Source organism: Monodon monoceros, unplaced genomic scaffold (genome assembly GCF_005190385.1).
Source record: "Monodon monoceros isolate NGI ecotype Baffin Bay Population unplaced genomic scaffold, NGI_Narwhal_1 Super_Scaffold_10, whole genome shotgun sequence".
Classification (NCBI taxonomy): domain Eukaryota; kingdom Metazoa; phylum Chordata; class Mammalia; order Artiodactyla; family Monodontidae; genus Monodon; species Monodon monoceros.
The window spans coordinates 47,748,367-47,763,758 of record NW_021703766.1 but is presented as its reverse complement, the minus strand read 5'-3'; the positions used below and the strand labels follow the sequence as shown (position 1 = coordinate 47,763,758).

At 35.9% G+C, this 15,392-nt stretch overlaps 1 protein-coding gene across 1 annotated transcript in view; it reads right to left on the bottom strand.

Moving 5' to 3' along the window:
* Positions 1-10,623: 10,623 nt before the first annotated feature.
* ZNF283 (zinc finger protein 283) overlaps positions 10,624-15,392 on the bottom strand; it is a 28,015-nt gene continuing 23,246 nt past the window's right edge. The window contains exons 5-7 of the mRNA XM_029241589.1: positions 14,566-14,632; positions 12,665-12,720; positions 10,624-10,671 (exon numbers count right to left, since the gene is read on the bottom strand). Coding sequence (XP_029097422.1) covers positions 12,690-12,720; positions 14,566-14,632 — 98 coding nt within the window. The 3' untranslated portion in view covers positions 10,624-10,671; positions 12,665-12,689. The remainder of the gene's footprint in view (positions 10,672-12,664; positions 12,721-14,565; positions 14,633-15,392) is intronic.

The window sequence follows — 15,392 nt, the reverse complement described above, 5'->3', positions numbered from 1 at the left end:
ATTGTGTACTCAATATTGTAAAATAACAGGTGGCACACAGTGAAGCTATGTTTGATCTCTTGATTCATGTATTGACCACCAGCTCTCTCCATTGTATCAGTACTAGATTTTTTGGGATTTTTTTGTTTTTTGCAATTAAGAAGTAGCCCACAGAAAGTCACATCACCATTCCACTTAGAAATTTAAACAGTCTCGAATATTTTTAAAGAAATTAAGACCAAAAAAACACCATCATCTTTCATATTTACCCACATATTTACCTTTTCACATGATCTTCATTCCTTCCCAATGATCTAAATTTCTATCTGGTATCATTTCCCTTCAGCTTGAAGAACTTAATGTAGCACTTCTTCGAGTATATGTCTGCTGGTGGTGAATTTTCATTGTTTCTTTTACTGAAATGCTCTGTTCCTGAAGGATTTTTTTTCTTGCTATAGAATCCTGGGTTTTGTTTTTTATATTTTTTAAAAAGATATTATATCACTGACTGCTGGCCTCTATAGGTTATGAGAAGTCATTTGAATTATGTTTCCTCTGTGTGTAATGTGTCATTTCCCTCTTTGTGCTTTCAAGATTTTCTTATTACCTTTAGTTTTCAGCTGTTTGAACATGATGTCCCTTGGTATAGTTTTCTTTGTGTTAATCCTTTTTGGGGTTCTCTGAGCCTCTGAAATCTGTACGCTCATGCCTTTCACTAAATTTCAGAAAACTTTGGCCATTATATCTTCAGATATTTTTTCTGCCCTTACTTCTCCTTCTGGGGTTCCAAGTAGTCATATGTTAAATCTTTTAATATTGTCCTACAGGTCACTGGCTCTGTTATTTATCTTCAACCTTTTTTTTTTCAGTTTTTCAGATTGGATAATTTCTGTTGCTCACTGACTCTTTTTTCTGTCCTCTCAATTCTGCTGTTAAGCTTATCTATCAAATGTTTATTTCGAGATATTGCATTTTTCAATTCTAGAATTTTTCTTTAGTACTTTTTTATAGTTTCTGTTTCTTTACTAAGATTTCCTACTTCTTCATTGCAAGCATATTTTTACAGTACTTTTGATTACAGTGAATTTTTTCTATGTTGATTCATCTAGAAAATATGTAAAATTATTTTCATTAACTTATTAAAAGTTTCAGTTTCAACAAATGTTCCTACCCTTTTAGCTAGGTCACAAGAAACGCTTTTCCTTTCCTTGGAGTTTCAGGTTTTGTTTGTTCATATGCAGCATGATATGGTAAGAAAACATAAATCACATTGTCATTTGGGGGGATTTTGATTATGAAATACTTGGCAAGTATTCCTCTTAAGTCTCAAAGTTCAAAGTATGGTAAATCTTTGTAAAACTCTGTCATCATTCAACCAATGAGCACTGGCAAAAAACATAAGATAAATTCATTGTTTCCTCTTTCAACAGTTCCATAAAGTAATAATGATTCATAATATTTATGTGTATATTCTAAACCATTACTTTTCATACTGTGAAGCAAAGCAATTAGGAAGACATTAGTCTCTTGCCTTAAAATTCCAAGGAATCCACATTTTTAGTGTAACATTGTCAGAGCACTATCCATTGTGATAGAAATTATTTTTTTTCATACCTAGTGGAAACTGTTTTTTGACATATATAAAAAATTCAAAAATATCTGTGCTATGAATCTGATTTTTTAGGCTGCAAATTGACAAAATTTCCTTTTGACTTGGAAGCCTTTTGTGATACAATGTACCCAGAGTATTAAATGGGCAGTATCTCATATTGTACAACTCATCTGAAACTAAAGAAGAATATGTGTAGGTTTACAAATTTTAAGTTAATTGATTTTTGATATTGTTAGAAAGACCTTGTATTCTAAGGGCAGTTGTTGGGTGGCTTAATTGAAGATTCTTTTCACTTTTTATAAAATATAATTTTTAGTCTTTGCTCATAAAATCATAATAAAATTTCCACAATTAAACTAATCATTTATCTTGTTATCTCTCCATCTAAAATTTGATTCCTTTTTTTTGGGCAAGACCCAAAACCATTTAATAGCTAGACAGAGTTATAAGCTCAGATTATGTTTAAAATTTATTTAAAGTTTTCACTGCACATTTAATTCAGATTTTAGGCAACTAATTTCACCTATTCCTATTTGCTTATCAAGAGGAAATTTCTCATCAAATTTACTAGTATTTGCTGAAAATGTCTCACAATATTTTCCACTTCATTAACTTAAATGTTCTTTTTTTCCATAATCAAACAGCTTTTTTGATTTGCTCTGTCACAGCAAATTGCAATTGTCATTCATCATGAAATTCACAGTATATCTTCTTCCAGTCTCTTATTTTTAACTATTCTGGCCATAGTACTTAATCCACTTGATTCTGCATCAGTAGTGTGCTTTCATTTTAAATTTTTTAAATGTACACACTTATTTTTTAAACCTAAAATGCTAATTTAATGATAATTAAAGTAACTTAGTTACAAATTATTTCCTTCATATCAGTGTAACTCATGTTGTCTTCATAAAATATTCAAATAAATACATCAATTTCTTGACACCAACTAGATCAGTGATGTGTTTATGTGTGATGTTAGACACAACATATACATACAACATGCACAGTATAATACAAATATCTATGCAGTGCAGTGACTAAAGTGAAATGCAGTCTTACCAAAACAAAGTTGTCAGTGATGGGAAAATATTTGGCACTGCTTCAGTTTTTAAATTTAGATAAAATTTAAAAGTCAGTTCTTCAGTCACACTAACCTTGTGTCTTACAAAGTTCAATCTGGTGGTAATACAGAATATATTAGACATAGTGTGGGAACGAGAGAAAAATACTGAATGCAAGGTATCTGCAGTATTATTAGTTATTGCAATAATCCAGATTGGACATAAGGAAGATCCACTACAGCTGTGATGGTAGAAAAATGTCAAATATTTTTCATATGTTAAGTAGAATCAGCAGGACATAGTGATCAATAGGATGGGAGAGACCAAAAATTCCAGAAAGATCTTAAACACTGTAAGGTATACCTGTAAGCCCACATTTCAGTTATCTAATTCCAGCCTGCTAGATATTTTGTACCAGTACTGGTGTCCAGGAAGTTGGGCTCCATCATTGGTATTTTAATTAGGGGCCAAGTCTGCTAATTATTCCCAATATTCATCTCCCTTTCTTCCAATAATAAAAGAACCATCTCTTTTTTATTTGCTCATTTGGAGCCACTTAGGATCATGATTGTCTTTCTCCACTTTATTGGTCCATGGATTTTCAGTTATGGCCAATTGGAGATAACTGGAATTGTGTGGCAGTTTGGGGAACCTTCCTTAAATGTGCCTGGTTCATCCCCTTTGCTTTCTTCCTCCATGCCTCCATTCTGCTGCCTGGATTTGAATAAGATGCACTGGAGGGCTTTGGAGCAGAGCCATAAAGCCAGGGTTAAACTTCCAACCTCCAGAATTTTATGTGACATAGAAAATTTTTCCTGGTTGAACCACTGTCCTTCTGGGTCTATCTGTCTTACTCACAGCCAAACATAATCTTTGCTTATGCACCCAGGTTGCTATACACTAAAATAGTCATCAAATCCCATCTCATCTCAATCAAAAGCAGAGCAAAGATTTCCCGTGAATGTACCCTAAGTACTCATCCCCACCTCATCAAAAATTCAGAGTACCTGCAAGAGGGAGATACTTATATTTTCCTTCTAGGACATGTTTTTCTGGTAGGATGAGAAAAATGCTAAATGACATTTTGAAAGGTAGCATGAACTTTAGAAAAAAAGGTATTAGGGGATGCTATTTGACATTATCCCTGGGGGAAGAAGAGCAGCCAAGTTAATTTACAGAACATTGTAAGATAAGAGCCTTAGTAAGATAAACGCTCCTAAGCTTGAGAAACATAAACAATGAGCATTGGCAGAAGTCGAATTATCAAACCACACTATCCTTGGCTTTTAAAACTGAAGTAACTGATTGTTTCCCCATGCCTGTCTTTGGGAAACTGAAATAGAGCAGTGCTTTAAGGCAGGTAGAGAAAGGGGAGTTACATCCATGAGTGAACAGTCTTGTTTTGTATCTCCTGACCAATTTACAATAATTCCATTCTGAAATTTGGACTTATTAAGTTTGGACTCCAATCTTGGGAACTCTAGGTTCTTTCAAGAATGAAGATAGAACTCTAGCCTATTAGATGCCATATTCTGATTCATTCAGTTCACAGCTTTTCTTACAAAAGGTAGAATTGAAACTAGACTGGCAGAGAAGTCTGAGGATTGAGGTCTAGCCTAAGATGTCCATCCTTGACCAGTTTTGAGCTGAATTCATGACATAAAAACCAGATATAAGACTTATATCCCTGGCACTGTAAGGATGAAGGCTTCTGCTCTAAGGCCTGGGATAAATACTCCTGTGAACTTCCAGACCCAAATTAACCCCTGTAGACATATGATTGGCCCGTCTCCCACCCCGCCCAGAAATAAATATTTCAATTCCTTCCTCCACCAGCCTACCATCTACTAAATTTGCATAAGTTCCAATCACACCCTCTGACACTGTGATTTCACTTCCCATCAGCATGTGGGGACGAAGGACCTTCTTTTATCCTACAGATAGCCCTTCTCTGGGGTCACACAGACAAATCTGAAATGTATCTACCTTCAAAGATCTGCCTGTTGGTTTAGAAATGTAGACCAACAAAAAGATACTCATAACATATTGCAACTAAGAGCTAATGAAAGGGGGCTGAGGCAGGTAGGCACCAAAACAGAGTCTAGCAGGACTTCATGAAATAACATGGAGACTTCTATTTGGGGCAAACTAGGTAACCTGAAAAATCTTACAAAATACGTAGAAATGCTCACTCAGTAAAATAGAGAAATTATTATTTCAAATGCTGATAGTCTATCAAATGCTTACATAGCTGAGTATCTAAGAATATTAAAGAAATGTGCACTGGGGAAAACTGAAAAAGGAAACTGAAAAGTCAGCTCTGATGAGATGTTACAAAATGAATGGCCCTGGAGAGGAAAATGAGGCCAGAAGCACAAGGAGAGACAAATTCACACACATAGTGGACGATTTAACTATCTCTCAGTAAGTGATAGCCCAGGCAGACAAAAATTGCAAGCTAAACATATTGATCTAATGGGCATATTGTAAAAGCCATGCACTTAACATGCACTGAATACAAGCTGAAACTCACGTGCGTTTTTTTTTTAATGGACAAAGTTTTTAAACATTCTGATTTCAAAACTTATACTGCAAAAAAAAAAAAAAACTTACACTGCAAAGGTATCGTAATCAAAACTGTGTTACTGACATAAAGACAGACATACAGGTCAATGGAATAGAACTGACAGCCCGTAAATAAACTCACACATTTATTGTCAATTGATTTTGACAAGGGCCTAAGACCACTCAATGGGGAAAGAAGAGTCTCTTCAACTAATAGTGCTGGGAAAACTGGATATCTATATGCAAAAGAATGAAGTTGGACCCTTACCTCAGCTCATATTCAAAAATTAACTCAAAATGGATCAAAGACCTAAAAGTAAGAGTTAATACTGTAACACTCTTAGAAGAAAACACAAGGGGAAAGCTTCATGACATTGGATTTGGCAATGATTTCTTGGACATGACAACAAAAGCATAGGAAACAAAAGACAAAAATAGATAAACTGGACTTCAAAATTAAATACCTTTGTGCATCAAAGGTAACTATAAGTATAGTAAAAAGGCAACCCCCAAAAAGGGAGAAAATTTTCAAATTATTTTCAAATTATTTATCGGGCAAGAGATTAACATCCAAAATATAAAAACACTTCAACAATGACAAAAAACCTAATTTTAAAATGATCAAATGAATAGACATTTCTTCCACGAAGATACACAAGTGGCCAATAAGAACATGAAAAGATGATCTACATCATTAATCACTGGGGAAATGCAAATCAAAATCACAATTAGATACCACTTCACACCCATTATGATGACTATAATTAAAAAATAAATGAGAAAATAACAAGCATTGGTGAGGATGTGGAGAAATTAGAACCCTTGTGCATTGCTGACAGGAATGTAAAATGGTGCAGCTGCTGTGGAAAACAATATGGTGATTCCTCAAAACTTTAAATTACCAGGTAATCCAACAATTACATTTTTAGGTATATACCCAAAACAACTGAAAGCAGGGACTTGAACAGATGTTTGTACTCCAATGTTCATAGCAACATTATATCACAATAGCCAAAGGTGGAAAAACCCCAAACATATACAATAGATGAGTGCATAAACAAACTGTGGTTTATACATATTATGAAATATTATTTAGCCCTAAAAAAGAAGTAACATTTTGATACATGCTACAACATGGAAATCTTGAAAGCATTAGGCTAAGTTAAATAAACCAGACACAAAATGTCAAATATTGTATGATTCCACTTACATGAGGTACCTAGACCAGTCAAATTCAGAGACAGAAAGTAGAATAGTGGTTACCAGAGGTTTGGGGGAACAGAGGCTGGAGTGATGGGGAGTTATAGTTTAATAGGTACAGAGTTTCCGTTTGGGATGATGCAAAAGTTCTGGGGGTGGACAGTGGTAGTGTGAATGTGCTTAGTGCTACTGAGTTGTACACTTAAAAATGGTTAAAATGGTAAACATTATGATACATATTTTACCACAATGAGAAAATAATGAAAGAAACATAGACTACCAATATATTTATAAAATATAAATGAAAGCTTTCAGAATCCTGGGTGTGGGTGCATAACATCCAAGCAGAAAATAAGTAAATAATAAACAAACTTATCTACGAAAATAGTAAAGCTCCTGTTTTAATATCCCCTTGAGCAAAGTTAAAGCAAATTAAGTGGAAAATTTTTGTTCCAAATATGAGAAACAAACTATTGGACTGAATAATGTTTTCATATAACAATATACAGATGAATACACCAATGTGAAGAAGAATGAGCCAAGGATAGGAATGGAGATTTAATAAAAGAGGAATTAAAAATGTACATGAAAACATATGTAACTTATGACAACTAAATAGAAACGTTATAAGATATGCCATATTGGCCTTAAAACTAGCAAGTTTTTATAAAAATAATGTTCACTGTACCTTAATTTTGATGTACTATTAGTTCCTAATTCATTTTGGTGGTAAATAATTCATATACAACTTTTCTAGAGAGTACTTTATATCCTTATTTAAAATAAGCATGCTTTTTGAATTTTATTTTTTTATACAGCAGATTCTTATTAGTTATCTATTTTATACATATAAGTGTATATATGTCAATCCCAATCTCCCACTTCATCACACCACCACCACCACCCCTGCCACTTTCCCATCTTCGTGTCTACGTTTGTTCTCTACGTCTGCGTCTCTATTTCTGCCCTGCAAACTGGCTCATCTCTACCATTTTTCTAGGTTCCACATATGTGCATTATATATATACAATATTTGTTTTTCTCTTTCTGACTTACTGCACTCTGTATGACAGTCTCTAGATCCATCCACGTCTCTACAAATGACCCAATTTTGTTCCTTTTTATGGCTGAGTAATATTCCATTGTATATATGTACCACATCTTCTTTATCCATTTGTCTGTCAATGGGCATTTAGGTTGCTTCAATGTCCTGGCTATTGTAAATAGTGCTGCAATGAACACTGGGGTGCATGTGTTTTTTCGAATTATAGTTTTCTCTGGGTATATGCCCAGTAGTGGGATTTCTGGGTCATATGGTAATTCTATTTTTAGTTTTTTAAGGAACCTCCATACTGTTCTCCATAGTGGCTGCATCAATTTACATTCCCACCAACAGTGCAAGAGGGTTCCCTTTTCTCCACACCCTCTCCAGCATTTGCTGTTTGTAGATTTTCTGATGATGCCCATTCTAACTGGTGCGAGGTGATACCTCATTGTAGTTTTGATTTGCATTTCTCTAATAATTAGTGATGTTGAGCAGCTTTTCATGTGCTTCTTGGCCATCTGTATGTCTTCTTTGGAGAAATGTCTATTTAGGTCTTCTGCCCATTTTTTCATTGGGTTGTTTTTTTAATATTGAGCTGCATGAGCTGTTTATATATTTTGGAGATTAATCCTTTGTCCGTTGATTCGTTTGCAGATATTTTCTCCCATTCTGAGGGTTGTTTTTTCTTCTTGATTGTACTTTGCTTTGCAAAAGCTTTTAAGTTTCATTAGATCCCATTTGTTTGTTTTTATTTCCATTACTCTAGGAGGTGGATCAAAAAAGATCTTGCTGTGATTTATATGAAAGAGTGTTCTTCCTATGTTTTCCTCTCAGAGTTTTATAGTGTCCGATCTTACATTTAGGTCTCTAATCCATTTTGAGTTTATTTTTGTGTATGGTGTTAGGGAGTGTTCTAATTTCATTCTTTTACATGTAGCTGTCCAGTTTTCCCAGCACCACTTATTGAAGAGACTGTCTTTTCTCCATTGTATATCCATGCCTTTGTCATAGATTAGTTGACCATAGGTGTGTGGGTTTATCTCTGGGGTTTCTATCCTGTTCCATTGATCTATATTTCTGTTTTTGTGCCAGTACCACATTGTCTTTTTTTTTTTTTTTTTGCGGTACGCGGGCCTCTCACTGTTGTGGCCTCTCCCGTTGCGGAGCACAGGCTCCGGACGCACAGGCTCAGTGGCCATGGCTCACGGGCCTAGCCGCTCCGCGGCATGTGGGATCTTCCCGGACCGGGGCACGAACCCGTGTCCCCTGCATCAGCAGGCGCACTCTCAACCACTGCACCACCAGGGAAGCCCTTCATATTGTCTTGAAACTGTAGCTTTGTAGTAAAGTCTGAAGTCAGGGAGTCTAATTCCTCCAGCTCCATTCTTTTCCCTCAAGACTGCTTTGGCTATTTGGGGGCTTTTGTGTCTCCATACAAATTTTAAGATTTTTTGTTCTAGTTCTGTAAAAAATACCACTGGTAATTTGATAGGGATTGCAATGAATCTGTAGATTGCTTTGGGCAGTGTAGTCATTTTCACAATATTGATTCTTCCAATCCAAGAACATGGTATATCTCTCCATCTGTTTGTGTCATCTTTGATTTCTTTCATCAGTGTCTTATAGTTTTCTGAGTACAGGTCTTTTACCTCCTTAGGTAGGTTTATTCCTAGGTATTTTATTCTTTTTGTTAAAAGTAAGCATGTTTTTAAATCCAGCAATCCATCTATAGGAATATATCTCATGGTAATCGTTAAACTTAAGAGAGAAAATAGTACATTCCTATGGGATTATTTACATTAACAAAGTTTGGAAATGATCAACAATAACAATTATGTATAGCAGATAAAGTATTGTGTTTCAAAAAATGGAAAACTTGGTAGGCATTAATAATTATGTACAGATATAATGACTGATAGTCACAAGATTTTTTTTAATTGATTTTTTTAATTGAATGGTTCTTTAAATTCTATAGTGCTTTACAATTTTCAAAAGTTTCACAGACATAATTTCATGCAATCCCATAATAACCCTTTTTTCCCCTACCCCTATATTGCCCCTCCCCCCTTCCCTCTCCTCACTGATAACCACTAGTTTGTTCTCCTTTACTGTGAGTCTGCTTCATTTTTGTTTTGCTCACTAGTATTTTTTAGGTTCCCCATATAAGTGACATCATACAGTATTTGCTTTCTCTGTTTGACTATTTCACTTAGCATAATGCCCTCCAAGTCCATCCATATTGCTGCAAATGGCAAAATTTCATTCTTTTCTATGGCTGAGTCGTATTCCATTATATGTGTGTGTGTGTGTGTGTGTGTGTATATATATATATATCACATCTTCTTTAACCATTCATCTGTTTATGGACACTTAGGTTGCTTCCATACCTTGGCAATTGTAAATAACGCTGCTACGAACTTTGAGGTGCATGTATCTTTCCGGATTAGTGTTTTTGTTGTTTTTTGTTTTGGATATATACCCAGGAATGAAATTGCTGGGTCATATGGTAGTCCTATTTTTAGTTTTTTGAGAAATTTCCATACTGTTTTCCACAGTGGCTGCACCAATTTATATTTCCACCAACAGTGTATGAGTGTTCCCTTTTCTCCACATCCTTACCATCATGTGGTTTTTTTGATGACAGCCATTCTGACCAGTGTGAGGTAATATATCATTGTGGTTTTCATTTGCATTTTCCTAATGATTAGTGATGATGAGCATCTTCTCATGTGCCAGCTTGCCATCTATATTTTCTGTTTGGAAAAAATGTCTATTCAGTTCTTCTGCCTATTTTTTAATCATTTTTTTATTGATGAGTTATATGAGCTGTTACATATATGTTACATATTAACCCTTTATTGGTCATATCATTTGCAAATATGACCCATTCAGTAGGTTGTCTTTTCGTTTTATCAATGGTTTCCTTTGCTGTGCAAAAGCTTTAATTAGGTCCCATTTGTTTATTTTTGCTTCCATTTCCTTTGCTTTAGGGGACGGATCCAAAAAAAGATTATGCAGCAATTTATGTCAGAGAGTGTTCTGCCTCTGTTTTCCTCTAGGAGTTTTATAGTATCCAGTCTTGCATTTTGGTCTTTAATCCATTTTGAGTTAGTTTTTGTAGGTGGTGTTAGATAATGTTCTGATTTCATTCTTTTACATGTAGCTGTCCAATTTTCCCAGCACCAATATTGAAGAGACTGTCTTTTCTCCTGATATTCACAAGATTTTGAGAAAATAAACAGATTACATACAAAAATGCAATGTCTCTGCAATTTTGTAAAAATTATAGATATGCCCTAAAATACCAATGTCTAATGTAAACACAGTATTTGTAAAGGTACATTTGATATTAGACACTAATTCTGACTGGTTTATAAAACTTTTGAAATTCAGGCATCTTTGCTCTTAAGTAGATAATAATTTCTTCTTCAATTTTTTATATAATACAGAGTAATTAAGCCCTGAAGGCACTGAAACACAACCTTCTCAGATCAAATCCATGTCATCCTACTTAGAAGGTGGGGAATCTTGGACAAGTTGTTTCACTTGCATAAGCTTTAGTTTTCCTTATTGGTATAATGGCAATATTACTACCACACACATAGGGTTTTGTTTCTAGATTTAAATTAGATAATTATACGAATCTTTTAGTTCTGTGCCTCACACATGAAAAACATAAACATAATATTTTCAGTCGCCCTCCTTGGCATGTTTTCGCTGGAGTAAAACAGGCAGGGATTGTTGGGTGGGACACCAACAGAATGTTCTGCTCTAGCTCCTATTATATGAAAGCTGTGATGGGTAATTTTATGGGTCAACTTGACTGGGCCATGGGTGCCCAGATATTTGGTTAAACTCTATCTCGTATGTCTCTGAGGGTGTTTTGGATGAGATTAACATTTGAAATCAGTGGACTGAGTAAAGCAGATTGTCCTCCCTGATGTGGGTTTCACCCAATCCGTTGAAGGCCTGAATAGAATAAAAAGACTGAGCAAAGAGAATTCTTCCTGTCTTTGAGCTGCAACATCAGTCTTCTGCTGCTTTCACACTCACACTCCAACTGGAACATACACCATCGGCTCTCCTGGTCTTCAGGCCTTCAAACTTAGACTGGGACTATGCTATCCTGGGTCTCCAGTTTGTCAGCTGCAGAACTTGGGACTTCTCGGCTTCCATAACTTATAACATTGGGTTGGCCAAAATGTTCATTCAGGTGTAAGGAAAAAGTGAACAAACTTTTTGGACAACCCAATAACTATCTATCTATATATCTATCTATATGGTTATATATGGTCTATATATAGGTAGACACATATATGTATGTATATATTATCTATATCTATATCACCTATTGGTTCTGTTTCTCTGCAGAACCCAGACTAATAGAAGAGCAAAAGAAAGAAATCTCAGTTATGCTGGGGCTCAGACATCCACTGTATGTGACCTACAGAAGTTGTCTGAGGGAACTCTTAAGGGAGGGGACCCAGGCAAATGACATTTAAATCAAAACTAAACTTTAAGGGAAGGGGAGATGAAGTGCACACCCAAGAATGATGCTTCTGCACCTCTGACCCTCTTCCAGTTCCTCTTAAAGTCTCCAAGCACTTTCCCTTCTTGGTGTTGGTTTGAAAACTCAGAGAAGTCCCCAGCTTAAATTCAAAACTGGCCCCCATACATGGAGGGCAAGGAGAGACCAATAGAAGCAGCACAACACTCCGGATTGGTAGGTGGCAGTGTTAATAAGCAAGGGAACTTACATAGGAGGCCTGTCTTGAGCAGCTGCAAGTGAGTAAATCTCTACACCCACCTGCCAGAATCTTAAAAGTTTATATAGAGGCTGTATCTGGGTTCAGTCACATATACTGTCCAGATGGTCTCAACAACACATTAGCACCTCAAGGATGCATGCCTGGAATGACTCCTAGTGTGAGAACATTGGGCAGAATGTACATTCCAAGGAAGGGAGTAGGGAGGAGTCTCCAATTGCCAGGATCCAGTTTGCAGGTCAACCAGCGGTCACTTCCTCCTGATGACCTCTTCCAACAGCCTCCATCTTTTAAAAGGCTGTTGGTGGGATTCTGTACGGCCTTTTGTTAGAGCACCTCCCAGTCCAGCATTGTGGTCCAGATAATAGTCATTCAAAGGTGTTCCCTGTTTCGAGACAACCCCACAAAGTAAGAATACCCATTTGCCTGCCCATACCTTTTATTTCTTTGTCAAATTGTGCTCACATGGTGGGGGTCACATCTTCAGGAAGTCTGTATGAAGAAGAAATCTCCTTAACTTGGGATATTAAAAAGCATCTTAATGTAGAGTTCTGTCACATTTTCTTTTTCTCCTGTAATTTTCTCCACAATTATTCATAAACTGGCATACTGTTGACTTTAATCATTCTGCCATGTCATCATAAGACTCACTTTAAACCATATTAATATAGAATAGTTTGCTGAATTTTTCACTATTTTTAAAAGAAATAAATATAAATTTATAAATTCATATAGCAACTATAAGCACGGTTATAGGAAAGGTTTATATTTTTCTATTGACTGATGTCATGGAGGTAAATTATCCTCTTTGAAATTATTAACTACTGCTCAGTTACCCTGTAATGGGTTGTGCTGAGGCACAGGGATGCCAGCTATGTTGTTAGGAGTCTGGTAGCTTACAGCGGTTTTCCGCAATTCTCCGTTTACTAGGTGCCCTTGTCATGGCTCACCCCTGCTGTTAATATTGGACTCGTTCATTTGACTTGTCTAATCAACAGAATGTGGGCTGATCAGGATGGGTGTATAGACTTTAAAGATGCTTTGGCTCAGCCTTTTGTGCTTCTGCCGTGCACCATGAAAAGAACATGCCTAAGAACCTGCTGGCCAAAATGAGACATCAGAAACAGAAGGGGAGAATAACCTTTTTAACCGCATGAGTTATTTCAAAAACCACCCCTTCTAAGAAAGCAACTGGAAGTTTTCCACCAGGTGAAAGAGTAGAAAACTAGAAATTCAATATAGAAGAGAAGTGAAAAGCATCTCTATAGTGATGGTGGTGGAGGAGATTACAGTATCTCTTGTGCACCAGGCACAGAGGGCAACCAGCCCAGAGTGGATCGTATTTTAAAATTGTGGCCAAAGATGATGCAGACCTTTTCCTCCACAGGAAACACTCAGGTATACCGAAAGTAAATTGAATTAAAAATCTGACTGGTGAAATCCGTAGTAATGGTATATGACTGACACTGAATTATGAGGTATTAAAGAAATATTTTCAAATCTTGAATGTCTACTCTGAGGCAATATAGTCTGCTATTTATATAGAACATCTCCCCAAGAATACAGAAGCTGAAAAATGAGGTTGTCTCTAAAGAGCATCATTGTGTAGCTTGGGGAAAGGGGAAAGAATAAGACTTGTTTCTTTTGAATTTAGCACTGTGTGTTATAAAAATGAACTGGGTAAATATATCCCCCAAATTCCAGTTACACCTTTGTTTTATTTCACATTATAAAATTTGGCCTTCTTTAGCTTTGAAGCTAACAGAATTCCAGGAGTTAAATTTGAAAGAGTAGCCTCCTCTGACTCTGGGAGAAAAACCACCTTACAAAGATGGACCAATAATATTTCCCCTGTCCCCAACAGCTACAAAAAATCAGATAATAAAAAGCTCCTAGTAAATGTTCTCACTAATAAAATAGACTTTAATACTTCAGATTTTTTTGCTGTCTTTTTGAAATAAACATTAACCTCTCAAGAGTCTGTAATTATGTTTGGTGGTCTTAATCATACATACATTTAATTTAAATTGTCATGTTTTATGAAATGTACACATATATGTAAAATTTTTGTTAAAATAAAGGATCTGGTTTATTTTGGTTTTTCTTTCATTATATATACATGCATGAAAAGTTAATGAACTGCATGGGTCTGCTAGATTTCTTATTTAAATAAAACATTCAAGAGTTTGTGACCAATTTAAAGTAACATTAGTGATTATGTCTGAACCTACCCATGACCCATTTTAGCAATTAAGAGCAGACGTACACTGTTGGCTAATGGGAAATGTTTCCTTGCTCCTAAGAGAGAGAACAGAAAATGATCTCTCCTATTTTTACCTCTGGATGTTGTCATGGCTGTGTAGAATGTCCAAAAACCTGTCAGCCATCATGGTAGCAGCCAACACTGGGGAATACAAAGTGGAAAACGAAAGAGAATCTGAGTCTCTGAATATTTCATTTTGCTAATGAATCAAAAATCTCTGGAGCTGGTTCTCCCTTTTAAAGCCTGTTATATGACTCAACATACTTTCTCATTGCTTCAGCCAGGTTGGTATTTTAATTTCTGATGAGTATATCCTAACTGTAACAAACAACTAAAGGACATGGTTCATACTCAGAGCTGGAGATGCAGAGACAAAGCTGATTCCATCACAGCCATCAACCAGCTGTCTGGTGGCGGATGAACACACACACAGAAAGGCCTAGGTGTTAAATGCTGTCCTACAAATTGTACAGATACTTTGTGAAACTAGACAAACCTAATGCATCCAATGATGTATGAGCAAGGAGCGAAGAGATATTGCAAAAATATTCAAATAGCCAATAAACAATAAGAAAATTGGAAATGTGAACCACAATCGTCACAATCAGATGCCACTATATACCTACCAGGGTAGCAGAAAATATATATATATCTTAAACTGACGATGCCAAGTATTGTCAAGGATACAAACACACACTGCTGGTGGGAGTGCCAGTTGGTATATCTGTTTGGAAATCTATTTAGGAGAACTAAACTTACTAAAGCTGAACACAGGCATACTCATAACCAAACCGAAGCAATTTCATTCCAGTATATAGAGAAAGAAATGTGTACATGTATGCTCTGATAGACATGGACAAGTTTGGTCATAACAGTCCTATAAGGAGCTCTGACTTCCCAA